This window comes from Tachyglossus aculeatus, chromosome 1, assembly GCF_015852505.1.
Source record: "Tachyglossus aculeatus isolate mTacAcu1 chromosome 1, mTacAcu1.pri, whole genome shotgun sequence".
Taxonomy (NCBI): Eukaryota; Metazoa; Chordata; class Mammalia; order Monotremata; family Tachyglossidae; genus Tachyglossus; species Tachyglossus aculeatus.
The window spans coordinates 132,838,255-132,861,173 of record NC_052066.1 but is presented as its reverse complement, the minus strand read 5'-3'; the positions used below and the strand labels follow the sequence as shown (position 1 = coordinate 132,861,173).

Here is a 22,919-nt window from a genome sequence, read left to right as displayed (position 1 = left end):
TTGTCTGCTGTGTTATTTTGGGCAAGTCACAACTTCTCTGTGACTCAGTTACATCATCTGTACAATGGGGGTTTATTCATTCATTCATTCAATCGTATTTCTTGAGTGCTTACTGTATTAAGCACTTAGGAAGTACAAATTGGCAACATATAGAGACAGTCCCTACCCAAAACAGGCTCACAGCCTAGAAGGGGGAGAGAGTGAGCCCCATGTGGGACATGGATTGTGTCCAACCTATTATATATCTATTCCAGCACTTAGTAAAGTGCCTGGCACACAATAAGCACTTAACAAATACCATTAAATATGTAATCATATTAGAATTAGCTCCTACCATCTCTACTGTGTTATACTCTCCTGAATACTTAATACAGTACTCTGAACATAGTAAGCACTCAATAAACATAATAAATATAATTGATTGATTGACAACTGTTTTTCTTTAAACACAAACCTGAGCCAGATTATAATATAATCTGTTTATATTTATATAATGTATTTATTTTTATTTATATAATTTGTTATGCTTTTAGTTTGTGTCAAACACTGTTCTAAGTGCTATCCATCATACTAGAATAGACACAAGTAATCAGATCAGACACAACCCCTGTCCCACATGCAGATGACAGTCTAAGTAGAATGGAGAACAGGTTTTGAATCCCCATTTTACAGCTGAGGAAACTGAGACACGGAGAAGCTAAGTGACCAAGGTCACACAGCAGACAACTGTCAGAGCTGGGATTAGAACCCAGGTCTTCTGACTCCCAAACCCATTCTCTTTCCACTAGGCCATGCTGCTTCTCTTTCTAGCGGAATCTCTGAAAGTTCTCAGGGGGACTGGTGTGGGTTGTATGAGAATTAATGTCTTAAGGAAATTTATTTTTCTCCATCATACTCAAACCCTCCTACCTCCACCACTTCACACGTCACTGTCTAGCCTAGGCATGAAGAGCTTTTGCTTTGGGCCTCAAAGTATCTGTCATCATCAAGATACTAGTTAAACAAAAAAATCTAATCTGGTTGTAGATTTATTTACCTACCTCAAAATATGCAGAGTTTTCTTTTATATGTTGTTCCACACAGTGACAAAGTTGTAAAATCCAGCTCCACTGTGTCTGCATTGCAGCTCTATAAGCCTTAAAGTTGAACAGTTTGAGGCCACAAATAAATGAAAAGATTCATAAAATTGTTTCTTAAAAAGAGAAGATAGGCTCTATCCCAAGAGAATTTGGACCATATAATTTTATCAACATACAATATATTTTAATAAAATGATATTCAGGGATATTGACTACTGAACAAAATCACTAAAGACATAGCTAAATACTGCTATTGTAAAAAGTGAGGTATGCAGATTATGACGGCTGAAAGTTATTACATTAAAATGTCAATTCATTCTCAGATTATTTACATTCTCTATAAATCAGCAAAGACAGTTACAATTCTGGAAGGTATAATATATTGCTAGGGAAAATTAAGCATAATCAAAATTCCAACTATTATCTTTGTAGTTCAACTATAAACGTAAAATTCCGTATTTCCAGTATTTCATCCTGAAATCCTGAAAAATTCAAACACAAAAAATGATTTTTGTAATGGAAAAGCAACTGTCTTTTATCTAACACCTCCCTCACTGCAAAGGTATTAGTAGTAAATTCTCACTATGAAGCTCCTCTTCTAAAGTAGCTTTCATTTAAAAGGAATACAGGTGAAAGAAAATCCTTTTGTTCTGGTTGTTTTTTTTTTTGGTTTGACAATACACCATGTTTTCCAGCAGAGGGTGCTCCATGATACTGGAATTAACACTAAGGCTGTGATAAAAGTGTTAAATAAGCATGTTTCCCTCCTAAATGTGAAAGACCTGCAGTAGTTTGCACAGGGTTTGCCTGGGTCCAATACTTGCATAACTTGAGTTATGAAGATATATCAATCATAACTAAACGAATTCTAATGCTAGCCTCACCACACTCCCATTTCCCTTAGTGCCAACTGCTTCATGAATAACTGATAATTTGTTATCAATGCCACAAAATCATATTTTGGCAATGCAATACTGAATTATGAAATAGGACAATATTTCATATTCAGGGTAAAATTATATCCATATTTTAACAATGGTGATTTAACTGACACTGCTATTTCTCAAATTAGAAATAAGTGTCCTCAACCGAGAATAAAGGAAATTGATTTTGTAAATGATATCATGGCTGTCATGTTCAACAGCACTTCAGTCAAGCAACGTGGCTTAGTGGAAAAAGCACGGTCTTGGGAGTCAGAGGACCTGGATTTAATCTGGCTCCACCACTGGTCTGTTGTGTGACCTTGAACAAGCTGCTTAACCTCTCTGAGCCTCAGTTACCTTACCTGTAAAATGGGTATTAAGACTGTAAGCCCCATGTGGGACAACCTGATTCCCTTGCATCTACCTCAGCGCTTGGAACAGTGTTTGTCACACAGTAAGCGCTTAACATATCTCTGATGTGTGATGGGCAGGCTCAGCAGGAAAATAACTGGTAATGTGGCTGGTTAAGACCACAGCAGCTACCCTGGACACCTTCTGCTGCTCTTTGGCACATAGGGCCCTTCACTATTGCTATGCTGAGGTCATTTTGGCCATAAATGAATTCTGTGGGGAAATGTCCCCTACGCAAGTCACAATGTGATGCACCCCTGGCCGCTTGTTCATTTGTAGCACCCAGTAGAGCCTGCAGAAACCAGACTGGCTGAGACAGGAAAGTGTTTGTGGCACTATGCAGACCACTAGCATTCCAACCAATTCCTCCCCCTGGCTTTCAGTCCACTGGTCTTAGTGACTGGACAAAGGCTCCTTCCTATGTTTACAAAGTGAGAATCCCTCATCCTCTCCAGAATGCCTCAAGCCTGTACTCTACTTGAGCATTTAGCAAGTCATTCACAGTAGTTATATTACATTTAAAACTGTAAACTCCTTGTGGGTGGGGATCAGTACTAACTGATACATGAAACAAATTCCAGTACAAAAACCAATTCAATCCACTCAGTATTTGAAAAGTGCCCTCCCTTTACAGAGGTATTGACAGGCGCTAAGAAAAAAACTTTGAAAGATTGGCTTTCAAACTACTATTTAATTGAAATGAAGAAAAGTCAGTAGGGAAGGGAGCATTCCCATATTCTGAATTCAAAGATGCCTAAGACAATAGCAGACTCCGAAGAGCTGTCTAATGTCAGCATTAATTCCTATTCTTGTTCTTACTGCCTTACCTCAATTGTTAGCCTGGCAGGATGGTTTTCCAGAAGTAGTTGCTCTGCTATTTCCTGAACGGATTTGATAATATCTTCTTTTTGATCAAGTTCTCTCATTAACTCCTAATTTAAGAAAAAGAAGAGATTGTTTGATCAGCTTCCTTCCCACAAAAGCTTGCCCTGATGAGCCCCACCATAACCCTGGTCAAGCCACGCAACTCAGGTGCTACCAAGGCATATGCATTTCCTTGATCTAGAAGTGGAAACTTTTTGTAAAAGGTTTGTGTGTTAGTTCTTTATTCTGGCCCACTGCCCTTTTACATTTACAAGATGTTTTGTGAAAGGATGTGTATGTGTGCATGTTTATGTTTCACACTGGCTCTCCCATTAGAATGTAAACCCCTTCATGGTGGGAACCTGATTCCTTAGTCTTTTCTGTAATTCCCTAAAGCTCTGCCCCAAACAGATGCTCAATAAGTGATGTTACTGATGATAAATACGACCTAAAAAAATAAATACATCATTTCCATTCAACAAGGAGAGTGCTTACCGCATGGTATTCCTTTTTCCGGGATATGTTAGAATTCCTTTCACTCCAGTCATAGGCAACCTCCTCTTCCTCTTTCTCATTCAGCCAAATTAGCTCACTCGTTGCCCGAGATACAAAATTGTGAAGAGTGTCCAAGTGTCTTTCCTGATTCCTCGATGTATTCTTGAAATATGAGATTTTTAAAATTAAAAACTTTGCCAAACAAATAAAATAAGAAATGTTTAAGAACAAAGCATTATCTTACCAACAGTTTTGCATACTGACTTTCCAATTTGTGCAACTTTTCTGCATAATTGAGCTTAAGAGGTGCTGTCATTTGAATCTATGTGGATTAAAAAGGACAATAAAAAGGTTAATTACCTTCAAGGAACCCAAATAGCATTGTCTTAGTCCACCACTACTCTATCAGAGTATAGAAAGCATAAAACTAAATGTTATAAAAGGTTGGGCAGTGATGAAAACTTGGTTAACATTTGAACAGAAAAATAAATACAATCTGAGAAGTAAAAACAGAAGTAATACTATACCTCACTGATTTTAGCTTCTTTAAGGCTCGATTCAAATTCTTCGATAGCTCTGTGAACATTTTTGTGATTTTCTAAATGGCTTTCCACACTTGGCAAATCTGACCCCCACTCACAACGATCGAGCTGTACCTGAAAGGGAGCAGAAAAACATACGTCATAAGCTCTAAATCCATAAAAGAAATAGCTGGAGATAAACTAAGGACTGTTAAGCAGAAGTAGAGCTACCTACCTGCATTTCATCAACCCAGTTCAAAAGGTCCTGGACAAATTTCATGTTGACTTCCTCTTCCGTCAGGTTCTGATCTACTAAAGATGACTTCAAAAGGGGCTTTCTGATCTGCATCAGCTTGAGGGTTTGCAATGCATTTGTGTCTACTCCTGAGCCATAACTTTGGATTAATCCTGGTGTATAAACAGGAGTGACAGATGGTGTCAGTCTGGTAGTCAGGCCCGATGTCAAGCTTGAAGGGGTCAGGCAAGGTGTTAAACTCTGGGTCAAACCTGAGTTTAAGCAAGGATTTAAGTTCTGTGCAAATCCTGAGTTTAAGCTTTGTGTTATTCCTGATATCATGAGTTTTGTCTGTTCAGTGGTCAGAGCGCGTCCTTTGCTGTATACTGAAGAACACTCAGTTCTTAAGGCCATTATTTCATCACGAAGTTTTGCAACCCTGCGGGAAAGAATTGCATTTACTTAACCAGCATTTTTGTTCATCATGGAAAATAAATCATAATGTAGTGGTTTTGGTTTTCAAATCACTAAGCATAGTAACAATATAAATACCATTTGATAAAAATGATATCCAACATTTATATAAAGGATCATTTTATTACTCATTTCTATTAATGAACTATGAAGAACACTTATGTATATCTTCATGCAAACACACTTAGTATGGAAACAGTTCCTTCAAGATTGTGAGCCCCTCGTGGGACAGGGATTGTGACCAACCTAATTATCTTGAATTTACACCAGTGCTTAGCCACATGTTAAAAGCGCTTAAATACAAATACTATTACTATCATTATAACTGCTAACATGACACAATCATTGTGTGTTTAAAATATTTTTAAAGAAAAATCAGATTCTAGATTCTTTCAAAGATCTTCGATATTAGGAGAAGCAGCATGGCTCAGTGCAAAGAGCCTGGGCTTTGGAGTCAGAGCTCATGGGTTCAAATCCCGGCTCCGCCAATTGTCAGCTGGGTGACTTTGGGCAAGTCACAACTTCTCTGGGCCTCAGTTCCCTCATCTGTCAAATGGGGATGAAGACTGTGAGCCCCCCGTGGGACAACCTGATCACCTTGTAACCTCCCCAGCGCTGAGAACAGTGCTTTGCACATAGTAAGCACTTAATAAATGCCATCATTATTATTATTATTATTGCTGACTAAAAAATTGCGAAGGGACAGCCTCTTTATGTGCCCAATGTGGCCAGGACTTTGGATCTTGTACTGACCTTTTCAGTCACACACGTTCTCATATGTGAATTTTCCACATGAGAATAAAAGGACAACTGTGTGACAGTGTTCTTGTGAGCGCATGTATATATTTTCTCCAGTTCCTTCATACGTGGAGGGCAGGTCAAAATGGTCCACTCACCTCTGCACCAGGTGATCTGCCTGATAGTATTTTCCATCGAGAAGAATTTGCACATCAATTACTTGTTGGCGTAAAAGGGTCTCACATTCAAGAATGTATCCAGCGATTTCTGCTTCATTCTGGAACTGGAGCCCAGACTCCAACCTTTTGGAATCCTTCAATTTAAAATAACAATTATCAACACCTGTCACATTCTCAGATCAAAGAAATAATAATATTGGCTACTGTTTTATGTTTAAAAGATGTCACCATTCCAATTTTTTGCCAAAAAGAGGCGGACTGTTTGTACACCAGGAGGAGAGAGTGTGAAGTGGTGAGACTCCTAACCAGTTCTCCCAGTCCCAAAGATTATTTTTCCATAATATTTCTAAATTTCTGAATTCTCAGTTCCTTAAATACCTTCAATTGTTTATAACTTTTCCTTTTCCTTTATGCCTGCCCTCCCGCACTCAGTATGACTGAGTGGAAAGAGCACGGGCTTTGGAGTCAGAGGTCATGGGTCCCAGCTCTGCCAATTGTCAGCTGTGTGACTGTGGGCAAGTCACTTAACTTTTCTGTGCCTCAGTTCCCTCATCTGCAAAATGGGGATTAAGACTGTGAGCCCCACGTGGGACAACCTGATCACCTTGTATCCCCCCAGCGCTTAGAACAGTGCTTTGCACATAGTAAGCGCTTAACAAATACCATTATTATTATTATATTACAAGCTTTGTGTGTGTCAGGAACAATGCCCAAGCTGCTCGTTTGTGTTTCCCAAGGCTTGGCACAGTGCTCAGCACACTGTAACTGCTCAGTAACTTATATGTACAACAGCTTCCTTAAGGATCTCAAACAAAAAGCTATTCAGCAATCAATTATTATGATCATAAGAGCCAAATAATGTAATTCAACCAATTCACCCCACCCCACAACAAGTCCCTGGCAGCTGACTTACGCTCTGCAGTGCCTTCCGAGCAAGCGTGAGTTTGTCTTCACAGCATACGCTGTCTCTCTGTACTCGGTTTGCAATCTGTTGCAGCATTTCCAATCTAAGGACAAAAAAAATACAAAATTAGAGGATTTTCCCTCTACTATTGTCAGTCACTCTCATTTCCTGCTTATCGGGAGGAAAAAAAAACACCCATGTTAAACTTCATGGAGCTTTGAGGTACCTATGTCCTTCAGGGGAGTCATTGCCAAAGCTTATGCAAGAATTGATCAATGTCGGGCCACAATTCACCGAGAGAAAGTTCTCGCTGGAGTCGACGCTGGTGCGAGTGCTCGTCGTGTTACTGAACACAGAATCGCTGCTGTGGTAACTGTAACTACTGGTGTGCATTTTTACTCCAAAGATGATATCCTTTCTTTGAGCATTGATGCACGACAGAAAAACAGAATGAACAAAAACCCTCCAAAATGCACAGCTTCCAGCGGTAGAAAAATGCTTCTGAAAGCTAACGCTTTCAGGTCTGCTTCTTTAAATAAGCTTCAACATGCATATTCAACATGCAGCAAATAGTATTCTGATCACTTCTCAAAGATCTTGCCTACAGCAATGCGTTTTCCAGTTGAGGTTTGCCTTTTGTGGCTTGCCTTAAAACCCTACAAGTATGGACTAATCAGGGTGATTTGGGCGTCACTGAAAAAAAAGATATGCCAAATACTTTAACTGAGAGTCATCGGATGTCATGAGCAACAAAACAACTCCAACTGTTCAAAGGATAAATGATACTTTGGATAAATGATTCTCAAATACCAATCACCTGTTGAGAGCACAGCATTCAATTGCAGCTTATGTTAAGTGCTTAACCAGGTTTACCCAACCCCTTGTGAAATGGAGAATTGACAGTTAGTTAAAAGGGATCAGTCAGTATTTTTAGAAGTGCAATTTTTGTCCTGAGTTCATTGGTGCACCAATTTGTACTTCCCAAGCGCTTAGTACAGTGCTCTGCACATAGTAAGCGCTCAATAAATACGATTGATGATGATGATGACCGACTCTAAATTCACTAGACAACTGTAGACCTGCAGCTTCCTGCGTACTTGACCTATGTGGCTCTCGCCAGAGTTTCCTCTCCTTAAGCATCGCTCTAATTAGTAATCCCCTCCAAATACCATGACTGTTCTTTCCAAAACTAAGGGGTTAAATCAAAACACAAAGGCAAAATTCACAAGTGTCATTTGCCTTATCCTATTTCTCTCCTGTTGTCTCAGAGGCATAAGAATGTGGGTTGCTCTTCTCTGACTCTACCTCTTCTCCACCCCATACCATGAGCTATTACCTGGGATGAACAGTTACTGCCAAAAAACTTGTTACATCATGAAAGCTAAGGGATCTACCCATCCATCTTCTGGGAATGAGACATTCTAAAAAATGCTTGATTCTACCCTCTTAAACTACACACCCATAAAATCATGATATGGCTTTGGAGCTCTGGTGGAAAATTTCTCCCAACAAGGGGGCAAGTGGAAGTCTGACAGGTTGTAAATAAACAGAAAACCTTGCCATTAAATAGCGTTACAAATAGTTTCCACGCAAATCAAATAAACAGAATCATTTTAATTTAAAGGCCCAAACTCTAACCCGGTGGTAGTTATCCACGTGAGGACATAATGTTCTTTGGTCTTAAATGTGATGTCAGTTTTCTAGTTTGTGCCACTGATGAACTAAGAGCTGTATTTTCATGAAAACTACATTGTATCACAAGTTACACCCTCTGTTTTGTTGGTAGCTAGGGAGGAATGTGTGCCTCAGTTTGAATGTTCGCAAATTCTTGCTCTTAAAAGAATCCTACTCAGCTAGCATATGTGTTTACACTTCATGTTTCAGAGACAACCCACAGGCAGCACTGAATGTTCTGCCGATAATGCACATCTGTCTGGAAACAGACAGACACATAATGGGCGTCGAAAGAAATGTTCATGTGGATGTACATAGGGTCCGATTGTGGAAGAGTTCCCTCTTCACCCCTTAATCTCCAGTTCACTTTCCTTTCCTCCCAAGCCAACCTCCTTGCTGCACGTACTCTCAAAGCTCCCTTCTCCATCCCTTTTCTCACCTGATCCTATCTAGTAAGAACTCCCTCCCCAGCTAAAAGACCACAGCTATCCCCACTTTCACAGCCCTCCTAAAATCCCACCTGTTCCTCTAATTCTCCAAACCCAACTCATATCATACCAAAAGTCACCCACTAGCACTTAAATATTTATTGATAACGTCCCTCAGTCTTTACGTACATGTGATCAACTGTCTGCCACTCCAAGTACTGACTGACCCATGTGAAAATATCTTTATGTCTGTCTTCCCCATTAGATTATTAGCTCCTTGCCAGCAGGGACCATGTCTCATGCTTCTGCTGTACTTTCCTAAGCACTTAATACAGTACACTGAACACAGCAGATGCTCATTACATACTTTTACTACTACTACTACTAATAATAATGATGGCATTTGTTAAGCGCTTACTGTGTGCAAAGCAGTGTTCTAAGCGCGGGGGGGGGGATACAAGGTGATCAGGTTGTCCCACGTGGGGCTCACAGTCAGAATCCCCATTTTACAGATGAGGTAACTGAGGCTCAGAGACATTAAGTGACTTGCCCAAGGTCACACAGCAGACATGTGGCAGAGCTGGAGTTAGAACGCATGACCTCTGACTTACAAGCCTGTGCACTTTTCACTGAGCCACGCTGCTTCTTCTTTACTACTATAATGTAAGCTTTCTTCAATGTGGGATTCTAGAACAACACAAATCTCATACTACACAAGAATTCAGAATAATCATTTTAAAGCTTTGATAGTATGATATATCACATATTTCCTTCCATTCTTTCAAAGACTTGATCTTTGGAGGTGGAAGCATGATGCAAATCCATTTATCATAAGCATTAGGCATTCTTGATTCAAGAAAACTGAAATAAATCAATTCAATTTGTACATTTCCCAGCACTTAGAACATATGTTTACATAGTTTGACACATAGTATGCGCTTAGGAAATCCCTGACCTATCCACCATTTGTTAAATGTTTGGACCCAGTGGCAAAACTGGGCATTTTTTACAGCTCTGGAAGAGGAATAAATCTTTAGCTTTCCTTTATAATTTTCAAAGTACACTCAGTACTGCCAGAAAGTGTGTTTGCACTATATATTTTATCTAGAAAACATTATTCTCATCTTGTGAGCCTAACTGGATACAGCCTTTATGTCCAGCATTGAATAAATGTAGTATTGGAAAAAAATGGTTGTATGTATGCATATCTGTGAGGCATCTGACAAGATGAGTACTTCAAGACATTCTTCCTTGATGTGGGAGTTCTATAAGTGCCAGCAATTCCCATGTTAAAGAACATCTGGTATATTCACGTTCTCAGGAAGAGACAGCAATATGCTCCACTTTGAGCTCCTCTATTTTCCCTATCTGTAATTTATTTTAATGTCTGTCTCCCCTTATAGACCATAAGCTCCTTGTGGACAGAGAACATATCTATCAACTCTGTTGTATTGTACTTTCCCAAGGGCTTAGTACATTGCTGTGAAACCAGTATGCACTCAATAAATACCATTGTTGGATTGATTGATTTCAGGTTTCTTGAATCAAGAATGCCTAATGCTTATGATGAATGGATTTGCATCATGCTTCCACCTCCAAAGATCAAATCTTTGAAAGAATGGAAGGAACTATGTGATATATCATACTATCAAAGCTCTAAAATGACTACTCCTAATTCTTGTATAGTATGAGATTTGTGTTCTTGTAGAATCCTACATTGAAGAAAGCTTACATTATAGTAGTAAAGAAGAAGCAGTGTGGCTCAGTGAAAAGAGCACCGGCTTGTAAGTCAGAGGTCATGGGTTCTAACCCCAGCTCTGCCACACGTCTGCTGTGTGACCTTGGGCAACTCACGTAACTTCTCTGAGCCTCAGTTACCTCATCTGTAAAATGGGGACTAAGACTGTGAGCCCCACGTGGGACAACCTGATCACCTTGAATCCCCCCCAGTGCACAAAGTAAGCACTTAACAAAAGCCATCATCATTATTATTAGTAGTAGTAAAGGTATTTAATGAGCATCTACTGTGTTCAATGTACTATACTAAGTGCTTAGGAAAGTACAGCAGAAGCATGAGACATGATACCTGCTGACAAGGAGCTAATAATCTAATGAGGTTGGACAAAGCCCCTGTCCCACATGGGACTCACAGTCTGAACAGAAGGGAGAACAGGTATTTAATCCCCATTGCACAGTTGAGGAAATTGAGTTACAGAGAAGTGAAATGACTTGCCCAATTATCAGAGCCAGGATTAGAACCCAAGTCTTCTCACTCCCAGACCCATGCTCTTTCCACTACACCATGCTGATTCTCAGTTGGCCCCACTGCTTCTTCCTACTTGGACGGACTGTAGGTCTAGGTCTGGCCCTATCAGAAGCTATAATTCACCTGAAAAGGGCACCCCTTTAATCTAGCCTTTGATCATGATCCCCAAAAAATGAATCTAAAACAGTCTAAAGAAAAGTATATCAATAAAGTTTGTTCTGGGCAGGGAACACATCTCCCAATTCTGTTGAATTATACTCGCCCAAGTGCATAGTCCAGTGTTCTGCACACAGTAAGCACTCAATAAATTTCATTGATTGACTGAATAGAATGCATAACCTACAATTAAGAATCAAGAGTAAAACTTATGCTAAAATATTCACATACCTCTCTACTTCTGGCCGAAGCAACTTCTCCCTTTCTAGCATGGCAATAATGAGTTTCCCCCATTCTTTCTCTATGTCATTTGGATGGTAGCCTTGCAGGAGTTTGATTCGTCCAAACTCTATCCAAACCTTGCAAAATACAGAATGTAAGATTAAGATAAAATCGTAGTAAAATAAAATATCAATGGGACACTGCCTGAAGAAAATATTGCTTACCTCTAGCAATTTATACAGTCGTTTGATTTTTGATTTCTCTATTTCCTTTGGTGGAATTTCTGTTTCTTTAAACTGCAAATATTGATTGTAAAGTGCCTAAAATGAAATGGAAAAAAATAAGAATACTGGAATGATTTCACAAAGCTGTTTCCACTGTTCTTTTATTTCATCAAAATACCTGCCAATTGCTGGTGTTGTTGAAGATCAAGTGAAAATTTTCCAGCCCAACAAGGAAAATCAAGATTTTCAGATGCTGAAATATTAAACCTTCTTCTTCCCCAGTGTTTAACTACATCATTTTGGAATTTCTGTAAGCAAAACTACTTGCCCACTTTGGGGAAATTCCCAGGAGTGAACACAGGGGAGCATATGGCCCGTTTATAGCCTTGAAGACATGCCTTAAGAGTCAAATTTATCAAAATGTAAGAAAGTCATAATGTATTATGCTAACTTTGTTCATAACACAGCCCAGTGTCATATAAATAATGATCAGTCTTTATAATGATCAGTCTTCTATATTAATATTTCCTTCAATTTATACTTATTTAAATGATTAATTCCTTAGAAAAATAAAGTTTTTACTTTTCTCAGTAACCAATGGCCTTTTTATTGGACTTCTACAATAACAATGAACCTTGTAGAGTGCTACAAAGGCCTCCCATAAATATTAATGGATAATAAATGGGAAAAGGGAATAGATGAAGCTGATCAAAATGAGCAGGATGCATGATAGAAATGTATTTGAAAGGGAAAAAGAAACGAAACGCATGGTCATAATGAAAATATTGCATTGGGGAAACAACTGTGCAGGTTGTTGTGTTTCCCACCTTACTGTAACTAATGAAAACTATCTTAAGTGAGAGCAGTGAGTCCCCAAGGCCCTTTGAAGGCACTTCCTGCTATTGCTTTGCAACCCCTGTTGACAAACACGAGGTAGTGTTGAATGATATTTAGGGGGCAGAGAGGGGCAACCGTGTCAATGCCCAAGGCTTACAAGGACTGGGCTTCAAGGCTCTCCATCACCTCGCCCCCTCCTACCTCAACTCCTTTCTCTCCTTCTACAGCCCACCCCGCACCCTCCGCTCCTCTGCCGCTAATCTCCTCACCGTACCTCGTTCTCACCTGTCCCTCCATCGACCCCCGGCCCACGTCATCCCCCGGGCCTGGAATGCCCTCCCTCTGCCCATCCGCCAAGCTAGCTCTCTTCCTCCCTTCAAGGCCCTACTGAGAGCTCACCTTCTCCAGGAGGCCTTCCCAGACTCAGCCCCTTCCTTCCTCTCCCCCTCGTCCCCCTCTCCATCCCCCCCCCAATCTTACCTCCTTCCCTTCCCCACAGCACCTGTATATATGTATATATGTTTGTACATATTTATTACTCTATTTATTTATTTATTTATTTTACTTCTACATATCTATTCTATTTATTTTATTTTGTTAGTATGTTTGGTTTTGTCTCCCCATTTTAGACTGTGAGACCACTGTTGGGTAGGGACTGTCTCTGTATGTTACCAATTTGTACTTCCCAAGCACTTAGTACAGTGCTCTGCACACAGTAAGGGTGCAATAAATACGATTGATGATGATGATGATGATGACTTTTCCCACCTGTTCCCCACCCCGCTTCTTTTTTCGTGGTACCTGTTAACCGCTGGGGAAGATATAAGCTAGTCAGGTTGGACACAGTCCACGTCCCTCATGGGGCTCACAGTCTCCATCCCCATTTTATACATGAGGGAACTGGTGTACAGAGAAGTTAAGTGACTTGCCCAAGGTCACACAGCAGACAAGTGGCAGAGCTGGAATTAGAATCCAGGTCCTTCTGCTTCCCAGGCCCATGTGCTATCCTTTAGGCCATCCTGCTTCTCTTTTCCTAGGGTTGGCCAAAAGAAGCCTCCAAAAGCTTGTGGTGAAAGCTAATGATGTATTTCAATTTCTTTCATTATTGATAATAAATAATAATAATATGAAGAATCTTGATATTTGTCAGGCTCTTGCAACCTGCCAAGCCCTGTACTAAGTGCTGGGATAGATACAAGATACAGACATCCCTCATTGGACTTCCCAGTCTCAGAGGTGATGTTTAAATAGAGCAAGTATCCTTTCTGAACAGAAACTCTCACCTTTAGTTCTAGGGGATTGTTGGGAAATGTCCGGTCAGATATTATAGTGACATGGTGCCTGATCCACTGGATGAGGTAGTTCACCATATTCTGGTACTCAACCCATTTGACTTCAACATCCTATAATGAACACCAGAAAAGAGAGAAGGAAAATATGAACAAACAGAACATGTTCTTCTATAAAATTCAATAACAAGATCATTTGGGAGTTAAGACATAAATGTATTTCCTGCTCTTGTTCAGTTAATAGATATTGAGCAAGACTTGTCACCTGCAGGATTCACCCTACACAAGAAGAAAAGAATTGGACCTTCTCCCGACAATCTACTACCTAATACATACATATATATATATATATATATACATACATATATATGTGTATACATACATATATGTATATATACATACACTTACATATATATGCACACAAACACATATATATGTAAGAGTTGAAGTGAATAATACAAGAAGTATAGTTGGTAGGTGATGAATGAACCCAGAATGCTTCAGGTGTGTACCCAAAAGAGCATAACAAAAGAACTTTGAAAAGGGGTATTGACAAGCTGAAAACATGAAATTACAAAAGGGTTAAAGCTATAACTATAGATAGGAGTGATTCCAGACCAATGGAATGTCAAAATATATCATTGTAGTCTCTTCAGATTTGCACCCAAAAGTTCGCGAAATTCTTCTGTGTTAATATTTAGATAGGAGTGATTAAAAGATGGCCAGAGACATGCGTTACTCATACTTTGAGGTGATAAAGACAGTGAGGGCCTTTAAAGGATTCAGCAAGACTGAACATTTATTAATTCATTTATTCAATTGTATTGATTGAGTGCTTCCTGTGTGCAAAGCACTGTACTAAGTGCTTGGAAGAGTACAATATAACAACAGACAAATTCCTGCCCACAGCAAGCTCACAGTCTAGAGGGGGGACAGACATTAATATTAATAGATTAATATTACATCTATATACAGGTACATATGTAATAAACAGATATATTCATAAAACCATAAACCATACCCTTGGTGAACCTGGTGAGAGATGGTTTCAGATGGCCTTGGGCAGGGACATTAGACCAAAAGGGGAACATTTATAAAGGCTGGCCTAGATTGTGATAACAATAATAATTTTGGTCCTTGTTAAGCACTTACTAAGTGCCAAGCACTGTACTAAGCACTGGGGTACATGATAAATACAGTTGGACACACAGACCCTTTCCCATGTGGGGCTAACAGTCAAAGTAAGAAGGAGTAGGATTTAACTGAGGAACTGAGGCACAGAGAAGTTTAGTGACTTGCTTAATGTCACACAGCAGACAAGTGGCGGGGCCAGTATTAGAATCCCAGTCCTCTGACTCCCAGACCCATCTGAGTTCATGCCTTTTTCACCAAAGGCATAGTCAAAATTTGAAGAGATTTGGGAATTTTAAGCAAATATAGGAGGAAAACTAATTAAAAGATTTAAGATGGCAGCAAGAAAATGAAATTCCAAAATTCAACTTTTTAAAAATAAAAGAGCAATTTTTACAATGTCTTAACATGTTGGTCTAGCCAAGGTAGCATTATATATTTTAAATAGCAAATGCTACATTGTATTAATTTAATTTAACTCTAAGATAAAATTAAATATCAATTGTATAATCACAATGATTCAACTCAAATTTTTTTGCTTAGATTTGTAATGAAAGCTTTGAATTTCTGAAAGTTTTCAGCTAAAGGATTAATTAGCAAACAATTTCACCTGCTCATTCACCAACAGAATAATATCATACAGAGCAACAAATACATACTCACTGACTTACATTTGCATTGATTCCTTCTCCACCTTCTGGTACTTTGGGAAATGCATCATAAAGTGATGACACGTAAGTTATTACTGACTTCTCATCAGGTGAAGAGACGTCAACATCTAAGAGCAGAAATATATACAAATTATTCTCCAGGAGCATTAGAATTGATTTCTATTCTAGCTAATTTGTAGCAATGATTACTAAAGAACTTACCTTCGGGATCCAGAAGTCTTGTGACACCAATTTTCTCTGCTACATAAAAAGCATGTTCTAAATTTGCAAGGTTGCTTTGAACAGCAACGGTACTCATGTCTATCAGGTCCGGCCTAAAAGAAAAGCAAATTATATGTCTTAATACTTTTTCTTACATACCAAGGCAAAACTGCATATTTTGGTGCCTCGGCGGTCTTGTTAGGCCATAGAACATGCTTATGGTTTCTTCTTCAAAACAGAAATGAATATAAGCAAATACAATATTTAACACTGCTGACCACCTAAACAAAGACTTTTGAGATTATTTGGAGACCAAAATAAGAAAATGTGCCTTTACTGGTGTGTTCTTGCCTTAGATCAAAGCTCACCTGAATCATTCATTTTTCAAAGACCGAAAAAGACCCCCTGATGGAAAACGGAATGCTAAGACACTGAAATAAACTTGACTGATTCAACATCTGCTTAAAGAGCAATTCTGGGGGTTTTCTGAGAACACTGTGTCTGTATAAGAAGTAATAATAGTGCTGTAGGGAGATATTTGGTTTCTGATAGCCATATGAGATAAACTGAAGCAGAAGCTTTCAGATGGCCAGAAGGAAACGGCCACAGGGAGTAGACTAAAGATAAAAGCAATAAGTAAAGTGATATTTTGGTGAATATTCTCTATTGAGGGTGATGGGAGGTTATAAGATGAAGATATTCAGAGGAGGGACAACTGCCAATTTTGCATGCCATTCTGCAGCTCAACTGATTTCTACAATGTTATTTTCTTACAAGACTGTGAGCCTGTCTTCTAGACTGTGAGCCCGTTGTTGGGTACGGCTAGTCTCTATTTGTTGCCCAATTGTACTTTCCAAGTGCTTAGTACAGTTCTGTGCAAACAGGAAGTGCTCAATAAATATGACTAAATGAATGAATGATCAATCCCTTTTGCAAAAAGACTGTCATTAATTCTCACAATATCTCATTTCAGTAATTGCCCTTTAATGAGTAAGAGAAGTAGCATGGCCTAATGGCTAGAGCACAGGCCTGGGAGTCAGAAGGATCTGGGTTCTTATCCCAGCTCCGCCACTTGTCTGCTGTGTGACCATGGGAAAGTCACTTCACTTCTCTGGGCCTCAGTTACCTCATCTGCAAAATGGAGATTAAGACTGTGAGCCCCATGTGGGACAGGGACCTGATATCCAATCCAATTACCTTGTATCTACCTTAGCGCTTAGTTCAGTGCCTGGCACATAGAAAGAACTTAACAAATACCACAATTATTATTATCATTATAGGTTTAACAAAACAAGGGTATAATGAAAAACAAGACAATATAAGTCTTAGTCCAGTACTTTATCTTTGGTTCCTCGGTAAAATTGTTTCCACATTTTAAATTTTGACTTGAAAGAAGAAAAACCAAAGCCTGTATGAACCTACATGAAGTTTTGCCAAATTAACCAGTCACTGCATACTACATGAATTTTCCAAAATCTGACAGGAAGCAAGGTGTAAGATATGATATTGGACATTAATAAAAGTAAAATTGATACCATGTATAACATCACTGGGCTTCACTACTTGGCAAAACTAAGGGAAGCTGGAAGTGTAAAAGCCCTGCTATAATATAAATTATAATATAATCCTATCATAATATAAAAGTTGTACTGAATTATTGGAGAGCTGAATACCAAATGAACTTTAGAGTCTCCCATATTTTGAAAGGCATTTGATTTCAAGAATGCAAAATTACACTGGGAAAAGCTAACATTCACAGAAAATTACGTCAAGTTTTAAGACACTTTTGCCTCTGAACAATGCCAGAAAAGTAATAATAATAATAATTATAATAATAATGTTGGTACTTGTTAAGCACTTACTATGTGCCAAGCACTGTTTTAAGCCCTGGGGAAGATACAAGGGTAATTACGTTGTTCCACGTGGGGCTCACAGTCTTCATCCCCATTTTACACATGAGATAACTACCCCACAGCACCTGTATATATGTTTGTACAGATTTATTACTCTATTTACTTGTACACATTTACTATTCTATTTATTTTGTTAATGATGTGCATCTAGCTTTATTTCTATTTATTGTGATGACTTGACTCCTGTCCACATGTTTTGTTTTATTGTCTGTCTCCCCCTTCTAGGCTGTAAGCCAGTTGTTGAGTAGGGACCATATCTATATGTTGCCAACTTGTACTTCCCAAGCGCTTAGTACAGTTCTCTGCACACAGTAAGTGCTCAATAAATACGATTGAATGAATGAATGAGGTACAGAGAAGTTAAGTGACTTGCCCAAGCTGACATAGCTGACAAGCAGTGGAGCTAGGATTAGAACCCATGACCTCTGACTCCCAAGCCTATGCTCTTTCCACTAAGCCACGCTACTTCTCAATAATAATAATGATGGCATTTGTTAAGCGCTTACTATGTGTAAAGCCCTGTTCTAAGTGCCGGGGGTGGGGGGTGGATACAACGTGATCAGGTTGTCCCATGTGGGGCTCACAGTCTTAATCCCCATTTTACAGATGAGGTAACTGAGGCACAGAGAAGTTAAGTGACTTGCCCAAGGTCACACAGCAGACATTTGGCGGAGCCGGGATTAGAACCCATGACCTCTGACTCCCAAGCCCAAGCTCTTTCCACTGAGCCATGCTGCTTCTCTGAATTTACACTTCAGAAAACGGGAGAAGTGGACTTAACATATTTTAGAGCTGGAAAGCAATGCATTTCTTTTCATTCATATGTGTGAGTATATATATATATACCTAATTTTTTGTTGTATATTATATACAATGTAAAGACAGAAAAAAATTAATATGGTCATTTGTTCCTATCACACTCTATGACCCAAATATATAAATTTGGGGCTCTTATTTTATTTCTTGTACAGTTAATGCTGCCCCTGAAAAACCTTCCCTCCAGAAAAAATAAATATCTAAATAAACTTCGCCATATCTATTTGAATTGATTTTGTAAAGATGGAGATTGCCTATAAATACAGAAATATGTTGGATCAAGTCTGGGCCATAATCTAGACAAGAGTAAATATTTATATGCTTTTTTTAAAAAATTCTGTCTTGTTTCCATAAAATTCTTACTTTCTGGAGAAATAGATGCCAGGACCTCCTCAACCAGCTAATTTTTAGAACAAGAAAGAGCAAGTTGTTACATGAACACTCACATTACAAAAATTTAAAAAGCAGGCAAACACTGCATAATTCCAGCAACGATGAATGAGTCATTGAAGGGTAACTCAGAGTGAGAAGAATAAAACTTCCACCATAGTGACAGCCATTTCACCCCAAAGGTAGCCTCAAATGTCAGTTTAGTAATCACCATTTTTTTACAACAGTTAACACTATAATACAAATATAAATGCTGCACAATATGTAAGTCCAACAGTTTTACTCCTTTGAAAAACTGACACAAATGACACATACATGGCTAATGAAGAATACTGAAAGAAAACAATGAAAAATGAAAACCCCAAAAAGAAAAATAAATCCAAACATCATAAAATTCTACTATAAATTTTAATCTTTTAGCTCTTATGGACATCCACTGAGCCTCTTCATTTATCTTTCATCCTGCCACCTCCCCAATAGTGTATTCAATAAAATTTCATTTTGAGTATTACTTTAATCCCTAATTCCTTGGAATTATCCCTACTATTGTTCTTGTGGGAAATAATCAATCAATAAATCAATCATATTTATTGAGCACTTATTGTGTGCAGAGCACCGTATTAAGAGCTTGGGAGAGTAAAACAGAGTTGGTAGACACATTCCTTGCTCACAAAGTCTAGAGGAGGATAGAGACATGAATATAAATCAATTACAGCTATGTGTGTAACTGCTGAGGGGATGAGGGTGGGTAAAAATTATTATTATTATTAGTGGTAGTAGTAATAATAATAATAATATTTAATAAAGTGCCTATCTGGGTTCAAGTTCCAGTTCTGCTGCGGCTGTATCTACCCCAGAGATTAGAACCGTGTCTGGCACATGGTAAGTGCTAACAAATACCATTAAACAAAAGGATCACCAGGCACTTTTGATGGAAAACTCCATCAGAGTACCCGCTCTACTGATAGCTTCTGATACTATGCAGTTAGAATGATTACCAAGTTAACATTTCCAAACCCAATCATCCACTCAGTTCATCTGTATCCTCTCCATTGAGTAGGGCATCTACACCAGCATTTGTGATTGCATCCTGCCTGCATCCTGTCTTTCCTCTCAGTTTTCTAGAAATCCATTCAATCCACATTCATTCATTCAATCATATTTATTGAGCACTTACTGTGTGCAGAGTAAGAGTCGATCAAGCAGATTTATTGGGCCCCTACTGCATCTTAAGCATGGACTAAACTCTCGAGAAAGTACAACAGAAGCAAGAAGTACCCGCCTTCTGGGAGTTTAATGAGATTTTAATATTAGGTGGCACAATGGCTAAATATTATAGAGTTATATTTACAAAATGGGCTTGGCTCAAGAACTCAATCAGCTAACCTGCCTATAATACTCATTGAGCATCACTAGTCAGACTCAGCATAAAAGATATTCTAGGCATTTAAAGAAATCAATTTTATAATTCAATGGGATACAGGAGAAACCAAGAAAAAATAAAAATTCAAGTTACATAACATGAAACTGTTTCAGAGACCAACTGGAAGATAAACTAGAGCATGACTAAAGTATTCTATTTACAAACAGTTAGATACCAAGTCTAATAGAGACGTGCATATATGTTAAGAGGTTAGGGGGGAATAGATTAAGAATTGAAAGGACAGAGACAGAAATTGGAAAATAGTCTCATTGGAGACTTGATAGTTTGCAGCCACATTCACCCATAAAATGATAATCTTTGGAAGCGATGTGAGAAGGAAAAGACCTATCTTTTGGACTTCCAACCTATTTACTCACTACTCTGCCATATGGGCAGGGAATATGCCTGTTTATTGTTGTACTGCACTTTCCCAAGTGCTTATTACAGTGCTCTGTACACAGTAAGCACTTGATAAATATGATTGAATGTATACTCATTATGTCCAGTTTTATCTCTACTCATTATGTCCAGTTTTATCTCTACTGTCTCTGATCCCTTGTTTAAAAGCTTTTTTTTTCTCCTGGGACTCCCTCCCTTTTCAAATTTACCAGTACAAAAGCCCTTCTGAAATTATACCTCCTTGATTAACTTTCTTCTTCTAAGATCATAATAGTCTGCCATCTCAGAATTACTATACTAGTAGTGTCTCAGTACACATCAAATTACTCCACTGTTTAAGCACTTAACTCATCTTTCTCCTTCAAAAGCTTAGGAAAAAATCACATCTCCGCTAAGAAGTCTTTCCTGACTATAGCCATCATTTCCCCTACTCTCTCTCCCTTCTGTGTCACCTATACACTTGGATGTGTAAAAATAATAATAGTAATAATGATTGTGATATTTGTTAAGTGCTTACTATGTGCCAGGCCCTGTACTAAGCGCTGGGGTGGCTACAAGGAAATAGGGTTGGACACAGTCCGAGTCCTGCATGGGTCTCTCAGTCTTAATCCCCAATTTACAGATGAGGTAACAGGCATGGAGAAGTGAAGTGACTTGCCCAAGGCCACATAATAATAATGATAGTATTTGTTATGCGCTTACTATGTGCAAAGCACTAGTGGCAGAGCCGAGATTAGAACCCATGACCTTCTGGCTCCCAGGGCCATGTTCTATCCACTATGCCATGCTGCTTACCCTATATGCCCTTGATACCCCAGAGCACTTATTTAATAATGATAATAATAATGGTAATTATAGTACTTGTTAAGCGCTTACTATGTGCCAAGCACTGTTCTAAGCTCTGGGGTAGATACAAGGTAACTGAGTTGTCCCATATAGGGCTCTCAGTCTTTATCCCCATTTTACAGATGTAACAGATGTTACAGAGGTAACTGAGGCACAGAAAAGTTAAGTGACCTGCCCAAGGTCACACAACAGACAAGTGGTGGAGCTGGGATTAGAACCCACATCCTCTGACTCCTAAGCCCATGCTCTTTCCACTAAGCCATGCTGTACTTACATAACCAAAAAATTTTTTAATGTCTATCTTCTCCTCTAGACAGCAATCTCCCTGAGGACAAGGAGCATGTCTACCAACTCTGTTGTACTGTACTTCCCGAGCACTTATTGAGTGTTCTGTACACAGCAGACACTCAATAAACACCACTGATGGATTGACTGACTTCTGCATATAACTGTGACTGTCTTTTTGTGACCTGCCCTTGCATTTGGATTTGCACCCTTATTCACCCCTCCCTCAGCCCCACAGCACTTACGTACATATGCATGATTTATTTATTTATATTAATGTCAGTCTCCCTCTCTAGACTGTAAGCTCACTGTGGGCAGGGAACCCGTCTTCCAACTCTGTTATAGTGCTCTGCATAGTAAGTACTCAAGAAATATGATTGATGGATTGATTATGCACTTTGAGGACAGGGGTTGCATCTTCAATTTTTCTGTACTCTTCCCAAGTACTTAGTATACATTAGTAGTCAGCTCACAGTAGACACTTAATAAAGACTGATGGACAGAAAGGATGGTCACAAGGAAGCATCCACCTCCTGTTAGAATTATATCATTCTTCCAGTGGAGATGTAGGTGTGGGGAGGAAGAGGGTTTGGTGTGGTGAGGTAAGAGGTAGAATGTCACTGCATAGTGAACAGGATTATCTGATAAATCTGGTAAAGGGCATGGGGATTTAGGGAGAGACATGGCCTGGTGATCTGAGTACGAATAGGGTTCTTTGCAGAAGCGTGGGCATACATAATGATGGGTCAGAGATGGGAGAGTAGGAGCAAGGAACATTTAGGAGGTTGGGTGGGAAACAGCAAAGAGAACATGTTGAGGGATAGTAGGGAAAAATAGGAAGTAGGCAAGAGGGAGACAACTGGTAGGATGGCTTGAATAAGCGGAGAAGAGGAGGAAGGCAAAAAAAAAAAGATATGCTGCTGCC

The 22,919-nt window shown here is 39.0% G+C and overlaps 1 protein-coding gene across 24 annotated transcripts in view; it reads right to left on the bottom strand.

Moving 5' to 3' along the window:
• Window positions 1–22,919, bottom strand: part of DST (dystonin) — a 520,502-nt gene that overhangs the window by 208,641 nt on the left and 288,942 nt on the right. For 21 of the 24 annotated variants that reach the window (XM_038771967.1, XM_038770518.1, XM_038770592.1 and 18 more), the window contains 13 exons: window positions 15,923–16,035; window positions 15,722–15,828; window positions 13,914–14,033; window positions 11,794–11,889; window positions 11,579–11,706; window positions 6,833–6,926; window positions 5,899–6,053; window positions 4,529–4,967; window positions 4,300–4,428; window positions 4,017–4,094; window positions 3,773–3,934; window positions 3,241–3,345; window positions 1,041–1,136 (listed from right to left, as the gene is read on the bottom strand). In XM_038771967.1, coding sequence (XP_038627895.1) covers window positions 1,041–1,136; window positions 3,241–3,345; window positions 3,773–3,934; window positions 4,017–4,094; window positions 4,300–4,428; window positions 4,529–4,967; window positions 5,899–6,053; window positions 6,833–6,926; window positions 11,579–11,706; window positions 11,794–11,889; window positions 13,914–14,033; window positions 15,722–15,828; window positions 15,923–16,035 — 1,822 coding nt within the window. Of the gene's footprint in view, window positions 1–1,040; window positions 1,137–3,240; window positions 3,346–3,772; window positions 3,935–4,016; window positions 4,095–4,299; window positions 4,429–4,528; window positions 4,968–5,898; window positions 6,054–6,832; window positions 6,927–7,049; window positions 7,307–11,578; window positions 11,707–11,793; window positions 11,890–13,913; window positions 14,034–15,721; window positions 15,829–15,922; window positions 16,036–22,919 lie in introns of those variants that run through there. The other 3 variants (XM_038771810.1, XM_038771881.1, XM_038771493.1) reach the window with 2 other exon arrangements.